The sequence below is a fragment of the Pundamilia nyererei genome, unplaced genomic scaffold (assembly GCF_000239375.1).
Source record: "Pundamilia nyererei isolate P.nyererei 1_Seehausen unplaced genomic scaffold, PunNye1.0 scaffold00015, whole genome shotgun sequence".
Taxonomy (NCBI): Eukaryota; Metazoa; Chordata; class Actinopteri; order Cichliformes; family Cichlidae; genus Pundamilia; species Pundamilia nyererei.
The window spans coordinates 4,634,840-4,644,093 of record NW_005187416.1 but is presented as its reverse complement, the minus strand read 5'-3'; the positions used below and the strand labels follow the sequence as shown (position 1 = coordinate 4,644,093).

Below are 9,254 nucleotides of genomic sequence, written 5' to 3'. Positions count from 1 at the left end.
TAGCAAATTCCTGGTCAAAATCTCACTGGTGGACATAAAGAGAATAAATACATACAGATAAGTACGTAAATAAAATCCTGAACTTTACTACAAAGACTACGGTATACAACGTAACGTAAAAAAATTAATATAACCACTAAAAACAGTAATCAGTACTATAGTCATATGGGTGTGAAACACGAAAAAACAACCGAGGATGTGCCGTTTAAACACGCAGCACTAAGAACAAATCAAAGGTATTTTAATTGAAGGCTCTTTCAGCCTTCTACCCGTTTTAAGTGTGGGTTATTCTACACATCCAGTTTTTAGAAGTATAGAGCTCATGAACTTAGACAATGCTCCAAAATAACTACCCATATAAGTACCCTGTGCTGACCACCGAGCGGCGACACTTTGTTCTTGAAGGACTTTAACCTGTTACTGAAAGGTGTCCCATTATAGTGATGCCTGCTGTTACAGTGACAGGTATAAAGCGCCTTTGTGTTACCATGACATCATGAAGAACTCACATTGGCTTTTGTTTACGATACTAGACTAGCTAACCCAAATGCTAAATGCTAAAATGAAAAAAGCACAAGGGTCTTTTTTGGGGGGGAAATTGTTGCTAAAAGTTTGAGAGCTTTTAATAACGTGCAGTTTAATTTTTTTTTTTAAATAAAACTGACGACACTGCAAAAAAAAATATTGAAGCTAGCACGGCGTTTAGCACGAATGGCTAACGTTTACGAGCTAAGCCTCGCGTTGTCGGGAAAGCTACCATCACGGAAACGGAGATTACATAAAAGCAGCTCTGCTTTTCTACATCTCATAGTCTCACTATAGTTGCACGCACTTCAAATACACCACAGCGCTGCTGTGGAAGAATAAAGAAAATAATTTACCTGAGAATTTCTTCAACGTACCCTTCCAAGCTAGGTGATAGCACCCCTATCTTCTTCTTCGCTTTCTTTCTGCTGTTGTTGCTCCTTCCTCTTTGCGTTTATTAGGTGAGAACCTTCAAATGGGCACAGCGCCACCCATCGAACCGGAGAATATAAAGTGATAAGATGACATGCTGGGGTACATTTGTTTCCATTTTAGGATATTTTCATCTTTATTTATTTTTTGCTTTCAAATATATTTTTACTTTGAATTCCCTAACGTCTAGATGGTTTCACTTCAGGATTACCTTTAAATTTTTTTGTTGTGCTTTAACTCAGATATTCATATATCTACTTCCTATAACATATACATTAATAAATTCCCCTGGTAATCTAATTGTAATGTTGTAAACTGTGAAAGAGGTGCTTTTACATTGATCTGGATAATCCCTCCACCATAAGAACTATTTTCTACCAAAGACACAACCACAGTGAAAACAGTCAATTAGCCAGACTGAAAAATTGAAATGATAATTTCTATAAAGGATTAACAAAAAACATGTCTGGTTTCTCATCAGACCAAGGATTCTGTCACGAGATTAAGTTAGTCACGAGAAGCCAAAGAAAGTATGTGCGCACACAAAATGTCAAAAACCACTGACAACATGTAACCCTGCAATTTAAACACAAAAAGCTTGAAGGAAGCACATTTATTCGAATCTCATCTCAGTAATATGCCCTAGCGTACAGTATATTGCTCCATATTACTCCGAAACCATAAATTTACATGCCCACAACACTCAGCTGTTAGCAGTCCTCTATCTTCTTGGCAGACAGAAGTTTTCGTGTTGGATAGATGCCAAAAGGGGAAAGCAGGCTTATAACACTGACACTTACAATCATCATGTGTGTATACCTCACTAATGAGTTTTATTTTGCTGTGCACTGCTTTTTTATTTCATTGATGGAAAAATTGATGAAACAATGGTTTTCTACATGGTACCTACAGGCTTTGGGGATGGACAGTAAGGACAAAGCAGACATGGAGTAAATTATAAGCTGTGGCAGGACAGGATGTTCAAACTTTTTTGATTGTCAACATTTGAGCTTGTACATTTTTGTACAAGAGGTAACCAATCAATATAAAGTTGGTTCAAAGAGAGTTTCAAGTTAAATGATAAACTGTACAGTATAAGAAAAATGAGGTTCATTTTGAATTTGTGAACAAAGCTGCTTAAAAAGAGACCAAAAGTATAGAGCAGGAAATGAAAATAATACGTCCCTTTCAAGATTTATTATTCTATTTCTCCTAAACAAACTGCAACTCTGAATCTCAACTCAGCATCGCTTAAACATTTAGACGATTTCTTAAAGGTTTATTTAAAATGCTCTTACAGAATGCAAGGGCATTAATGTAAACTACTGAAGCTATGTGACCAGCTTGTTGGTCTTTTTTTTTTAAATGCTCCACGACTTTTCTATCAAATCTAGTAAAAGTGGTGCAGTCGTAAAAGAAATGTTGGCTCAAAGTCTTCTTTAAATCTGAGGCTGTCTATAGAGAAAAAGAGACGTTGGCTAGAACGAGTGCTGACATGCGATGGTGCAAAATTTAAAATTGATATTGGATGTAAACCTAGAAGGATGTGGGTTTAAAACAAAGGGAAAGAAAACTCCAAATATCATCCTTCAGTTAGCCAAAAAGCAACAGAACTGCAGGCTTATCACATTCAGTCTGCCCCTGATTTAAGGACAAGTTGCCAAAAACTAAAATTATTGTGCGTCTTGAAGATTTTAGCAAACACACTTAGAGTCCAGCTGCTCCAGGACCAGCAATGATTTGCTTTGCAGTAAGAGTGAAGCCTCATGTCTACATCTTACCATTTATTTTGTTAAGATGTTCTTTTGGAAACAAGTTATCACTGGTTGGTATCCTGTATGAGATGCCTGAACTAAGTGAATGAATAACACCCAAGAAAAGGTAGTGTATTTTGTGCAATGAAAGAAAAAATTGTTCTGCGTTCATTATAAATCCACACTGTTCTTCTTCTTCTGTACGCCAATGACTTCATATAACATCCAGTCCAAATAAACCAGCAATGCGCAGAAAGGTAACACTGTTTGACAAGAAAACATTTTCTCTCCTAATCTCAAAGTAGATTTTGTCTTGAGCTGAAAAACCAGACAACTTAAACATTTTAAAGATATGTCAGTTCTCTGCTGAGACTCTGAGCCCCAGCTTAGTGGCTGTGGTGGAGGTCAGAGGTCAGGTTAGCGGGTCACTGCTGCGTAAGCTGAACTCTCCTCTCGATGTGAGATATCTCCAATATCGGCATAAGGAGCTGGAAGGCATCCTGGATGTAAGATGCACTGTTGGATGCCTGTGTGGGATTTAAAAAACAAAGAACACGTTAGTATGAAATATCAATCTCCAAATGTCCATACTAATGTCTGTTAATCTATATGGGGTTTTAAAACTCAAACTTCTACAAGCAGAGATCCTGATGAAGCAGGATGAAGTGGTGTGGAGGAACTAGCCAACCAATTTTAAATCAGCTTTTGCTTTTGGTCACACTTTGTGTAAAACACCATAAAATCAAGTCACAGCACAGTTCTCTCTGACTATTAGAAAGTAGCTTTCGTGTTGAATAACTGTTAATCTTCTCCTGACATCTAGTCATGTTTCAGTCATGAGCTGAAATAATGTTTCTTTGACAAATTCTTAATTTACTCTAATATCATTGTAGCACAGTCCTTGTCAAGACAACCAAAAGTTAAAGTGCTCTGAGCAGCAGATAAATAAATTGTTTTGTTTATTTTAGCTATAGTAAATATTTTTGATATACTTTTCTTGCAATTAAGTAACAACGACAGTCAGATAACTGATTCTGTTCTGTTCTTCTGCTGAAGCAATGAGCTGATACGACTTCTTAGTTTTAAATTACAGCAAATGATTATATTGAGGTTTCTCCAGAACCCTACTGGCTGGAAAAATCAGACATCTAAAGTAAGTCATCAGGAATTTTACAGACAACACCACTAAGGAAATACAGACTAAATGAAGAAGGTTCGAGAATTGACCCCTGTGGGACACCAAATCAAATTTAAAAGGAAAGACGAGAACGCTTCTAGTTTTACACGAACGGACCTTTAACTGACATACTGAACTGCGAAGAATCCCAAAAGATGAGGATCTCTATAAAGTAGACAGTGCCAGAACCCCTGGGGTGTTGTATGTATTCGAAAAACAAAAACATTTTGGACAATTCATTAATGAACATATGTTGGCTGCAGTAATATGACAAACCTCTAAAAATACTCCTGTTATCAGGGGGTTGAGGACTTCTCCCTTCTCGTTTGACTGTAAAACAGAAAAAAATTAAATTAAAATGATCTCTCTGTGGAACAAAGAATTAGTGGTTTGGAAGAGAAAACACTGCAAAGAGAAGCATAAATTAGGGTTTGACATAAAAACAGAAAAATGTGGATGGAAACAAAATGATGAAGTTTGTGGCTAATGCAGATCTCCTTCTAAAATGATATTTATAATATAATAACTGTGAGACATTATCAGCTGAACTGCTTACTATGATTCCTTATCAACAGTATGATAATATGAAGAAATAATAAACACGTGGAGGTCAGATTAACAATAAATGACATCAGTGGAAAATAAAACATCTGTTACTTTTAAGACTTTAAATTTACATAGTAAATATGAAAATCTAAGTGTGGTGGGACAAATGCTTTACAAGCATCAGGTATCAGTGACGCCCTGACGTTAAAACAGATGGATAGGATCTTGAAACCTACCCCTGCTGCTGTCAGGCAGGAAGTAAACTTCTTGGACAGCAGTGAGATTTCTTTACACAGGACAACAGTTAACCTGAGAACAGACAGCATGACAAAGGTATACAGTTAATTAAAGTGCACAGAAAAAGTGAAATATCCCCACCCTGAGTCTCCCGCTCATGCTGTCTTACTGTGACAGGACGCTGGCGTCTGCACTGCCATTGGAGAAAAGGATCATCTCAGCCAGTTTGTGGAAAAGCTCGATGGATCTGGCCGTCAGCTCGGCCAGACTCCTGATAGCTGCAGCATGAACCTCCTGACAAGATTCAACACACACACCATTGCTACTTGGTCAAATCCTGCAGTCAAGTATTACCCTCAAACGTCCAATACTTGCACTGTTGGACACTGAATAAAATATATGTTGATGATGTCAGTAAGACATACCTCCACACTATGCTTCTTCACATCCTCCTCATTTACATCTGTTTCCACATGCTGTTTGGTCAGCTCACTAATCAGGCTGGCGGAGCTCTTACAGGCCTGTTGGATGTTAGCAATCATACTTTAACAGGAAATTGGCGAGTTGAGAATTAGCAGTTACTGTAAATCAGAAAGAGACCAGTCTAATAGATTTAAAAGCTATGAGTGTATCTGACATATTTCTGTTACTTTTCCCATCAAATTAACGACAAGGGAGACAAGTTAAGGTCCTTGTTACATTTCGAATAATGAGTCAGAAACTGGCAGGAATATGATTCTGCACAGTGAATTGTTTGAGCTGTACCTTGCTGAGTTTGTCTGCAGTTGCAGAAACACTGAGGCCCTCCATGGCCTCCTTTAACTCCCTCTCAAACTCTGATCCGTCTTCATCTGCAATTAGAAATGCACCATCATTTATTTCAGGTTCTTCTTGCAGCTGTGAAACTTTTATAGCTGATTTAAAAGACATTACCTTTACTCTCATCAACTTCCTCATCATCGAACTCCACCAGGGAGAAGGAGCTTTTGATTTGGTCGAGCTCATCTCTGAGCTCAACCAGCTCGTCTCCTGATAGAGTCAAGAGCACCGACTTCACCTACAGCACACACAAGAGAAAATACTTTACTAGATTCCCCAGAAATGTAAAGCATAGAAACAGTGTCTTTGTATGTTTTTAGCTACAGCAGAAGTGATATTTTGGCAGAGACTTTCATTGTACCTTTGACTCACTCTCTCGAGACAGAATCTCCAGAGCTTCAAGGTGTGACAGACCCTGAAATTCATCAAACAGCATCCCGTAGTGAGCGACCACCTTCTTGTCTGAATTTGCCGAGTCTTTGTCTGCTGACTGCAGCTCCTCTCGCTCCTTCGCCTCCCTCAGCACCTGAGAAACAAAGAGTGACAGAGTTGAGAGAGTGTGACACATGATAAGGGACACGGCTCCAGAAATCTATGTCAGCCACTAAGCTTTAAAGTCTTCATATATATATGTTCCCTCTTGTCCATTAGGTTTGAGTGAGATTTTAGGATTTTAGCTTGTTTTTGTATTTACTACCTACCTGAGAGAGAGTGGCGTTCCGTCTCATCAGTCCTTTGGTCTTTTTGAAGCCAGGATCACCTTCTGCTATCACGTCCATCGTCTTCTTCCCAATGAACTCAAGAGCATCTAGACCTCCTGTTATCACGGTCTTACCCTGTGAGGAAGCCCAGTTTAAACTTTTCTTTAAAATATGCTAAAATAAATTCCTAACTTTTGTCAAGTGAGAACAGTCGCACCAACACACAAGTGCTCTCTAGTTTTAAGCATCAGCTTACCGTGCTCTGGACGACGCTACTGAGTGACGACAACATTCCCATCGCACTTCCCACTGCTGACGATTCATCTACTGCTTTGTCGGGCTCCATGCTGGTGCCATCTACAGGAGAAGACACTAACGACATAAAAATCTATGTCCAAGGATTACACGAGAGAAAAAAATAATAATTTAAATGGGTCAATTCAATTAATTTCATTTTCATTTGGACAAATCTTTCCTTCACAAAGCTATGGGACTTGAAGGAACTCAGTAGCCTAAAGATGTTTAAATCAAAATGAAAGTAAAACTCTATTAATTTGCTGCTGTAACATCAGAAACGGAGTACTAAAGCAAATATATCCACTTAGCAATCTACAGGATCAACAATTTTCTGCCACACTCTGCCAGCTCCCGTCTTATCTGAAGTACCGGTGTTGCATTTTGCTTTTATATTAATTTTGAATTCTTGGCAGATCTCCATCAGCCAGTCTTCTCTGACTGAAGTGATCAACATCTGATTGGTTCATTATGATGAAAAGTCTAATCAAATGTGCCCATTAAAGTGTTTTGATACATCTTGATCATCTTGACTGGAGAGCCTGGCTTTATTGATCCTCCAGGTTCTAACAAACATTTTTCATATTCACAATAATGCGGCCTTACCCTTCTGTTTCTCTTCTTCCTCCACCTGAGCTGACAGTTCGGTTGGACTGGGGATTCCCAGTGATGTCTCAGCCTTCTCGATCACCTGAGTGATACCTTGGCCTAAACAGACAGAAGACATCAGGTTCAAGGTTCAAGGTTCAAGGTTTACAAGTGATCCGCTGTCGTATACTATAAGACTAGAGGATTTTGGGATGTAAACCAGAGCAAAAAATAAGTAAAAAAACAAGAAAAGTGGATAGTCGGAGTGGAGCGGTCAGGAAGGCGTCTGGACGTGGCCGCGCCATCTTGTACATATAGTACATATAAGCAGAGAAGCTTTAACAGTAACAGAATGAAAAAGGCCAAAGCAAGACTACGTTTAAACAACAAATGACTTGGTGTTGTACTATTTTTCAGAGGAGCCAACTGTGTACTTGTAAAGACTGAGTGATGTGTTGGATACTCACCCACAGTGGTCACAGTAGCTGTTGCTGTGGATAAGATGGATTTGCCCCAGCTGCCCCAGTAACCCCAGCCACCCTGAGACACGGTCGACTGATTGGATGTCTGAGAATGAGGACAGAAGGAGAAAGAAGAAAAGACACAAAACAGATGTTGTGAATGAGTAAAACAGAAAGATGACTTCAACAAGTGCCTTTTAGTGGTTTCACAGAAAACCATTAAAGATTATGACAAACGCAGCTTGTTTAAAACTCACATTTCACACAAGAATAACTATCCAACACATCAGACCATTTAGTCTAAGCCCATTAGGTTGTTAAATCATCCAATAGATAATTAGATGACATCGCACATCAGCAGGGTCATTAAGAATCTCATGTGAAAGTGTTATTGCACCCACGCTCATCAGGTATCACACTTCCCTGTGAGATAGCTTTGCAGTGTCAACGACCAAACACACAAGCTTCTTTTGAAGATGTTTATGTGACATGATATGTTGCAGGATGAAAAAGAAGTCATGATGAAAATTATGGCTTCATCTCTTCTCTTTTTGCAATCATCTTTAGTTCTTCGAGTATGAGCAGTACTTCAATTTCTACTACCTCTGCTGGCTGCTCATCCTCTTTTGGAGTCTCCTGAACTTTGGCCGCAGGCTGGGTTTCTGGCCTCCTCCTGGCTTTTCTCGTCGGAGCTACATCAGTGGAGATGTCAGGTGTGGATGGAGAGGAGCTGTCAGGGGTACGAGCGGGAGAGACATTCTGCTTTTCCGGCGCTGCCTCTGCACCCTCGGCTGCTGCACAAGAAGCTTCACTGTCTGACATGTTACCAAATGTCTCAGTGCATACCTGGAAAGAAAGAGGAGGAAAAAAAGGCACTGCATAAACTCTGGCAATAAACAAAATGATTTGCTTGTTGCTTTGGATAGTAGCGGAAATGCCAGGTACTGGTTTGTAGTTAACTCTCTTGTGCACTTCTCACCTCATCACGTGTCAGTCGACCTTTCAACTGAGTCAGTCAACTTCACTTGTCAGTTTAATTTTTTTGTTTAATTATTATTATTATTATTATTAATAGTAGTAGTAGTAGTAGTAGTAGTAGTAGTAGTGATAGCAGTAGTAGTATTCAGTTTCGATCATGAGTAAATTCAGTTCACCTCCCAGAGGAGTCCGGGTTCCTTTTTTTTTTCCACACTAACTTAAGCACATTAAAAAAGTACTGAAAATTTTACCTTCATATTATGAATATTTTTAAATTAAAAGCCCCTTGATACATGGGCTGGGATTTCAATTTGTGTTACTTTTTCAGAATTTTTAAATCTTCATAACTTTATAAGTACATTTATAACTTTATAAGTTTTTACAGTTAAAAAGAAAAAAACAAAACAAAAAACCCAACGACACTTAAACTTGGATAAGATCTGCAATCGAAACATTTCAACAAAATCACAGCTTCAAATTCAGGATTTTATCAAAATGTACGTACAAAAGAAATGAAAAAAGAAAGGTAGAAAAAAAAGAGACCTTTTATATGAAATTAACTGTTTTAAGCAACCATCTATCCCACAAAGTGATACAACCCAGATAATTTCACCCAAAAGGCAGTTCTACCAACTTTTACCCAAATGATAAGATAATGAGAAAACATTTCAAACGTCCAGGATACCAATAATATTTCACTTTCTCTATGTCACGAAAACGAAATATTGAAGGGGGGGGGGGG

General features: G+C 38.6%; 2 protein-coding genes across 3 annotated transcripts in view; both read right to left on the bottom strand.

The window, feature by feature from the left end:
• Window positions 1-976, bottom strand: part of cnot8 (CCR4-NOT transcription complex, subunit 8) — a 6,043-nt gene extending 5,067 nt beyond the window's left edge. Inside the window, exon 1 of the mRNA XM_005725449.2 lies at window positions 882-976. The gene's annotated coding sequence lies outside the window, so the exon portion shown is untranslated. The remainder of the gene's footprint in view (window positions 1-881) is intronic.
• Window positions 977-2,086: 1,110 nt separating this feature from the next.
• Window positions 2,087-9,254, bottom strand: part of fam114a2 (family with sequence similarity 114 member A2) — an 8,235-nt gene continuing 1,067 nt past the window's right edge. The window contains exons 2-14 of one of the 2 annotated variants that reach the window (XM_005725446.1): window positions 8,138-8,380; window positions 7,541-7,640; window positions 7,092-7,193; window positions 6,448-6,563; window positions 6,192-6,326; window positions 5,852-6,016; window positions 5,605-5,728; window positions 5,437-5,522; window positions 5,097-5,192; window positions 4,841-4,965; window positions 4,671-4,743; window positions 4,165-4,218; window positions 2,087-3,238 (exon numbers count right to left, since the gene is read on the bottom strand). In XM_005725446.1, the coding sequence (XP_005725503.1) occupies window positions 3,137-3,238; window positions 4,165-4,218; window positions 4,671-4,743; window positions 4,841-4,965; window positions 5,097-5,192; window positions 5,437-5,522; window positions 5,605-5,728; window positions 5,852-6,016; window positions 6,192-6,326; window positions 6,448-6,563; window positions 7,092-7,193; window positions 7,541-7,640; window positions 8,138-8,356 (1,497 nt within the window). In that variant the 5' untranslated portion in view covers window positions 8,357-8,380 and the 3' untranslated portion in view covers window positions 2,087-3,136. The remainder of the gene's footprint in view (window positions 3,239-4,164; window positions 4,219-4,670; window positions 4,744-4,840; window positions 4,966-5,096; window positions 5,193-5,436; window positions 5,523-5,604; window positions 5,729-5,851; window positions 6,017-6,191; window positions 6,327-6,447; window positions 6,564-7,091; window positions 7,194-7,540; window positions 7,641-8,137; window positions 8,381-9,254) is intronic. The other variant, XM_005725447.1, reaches the window with a different exon arrangement.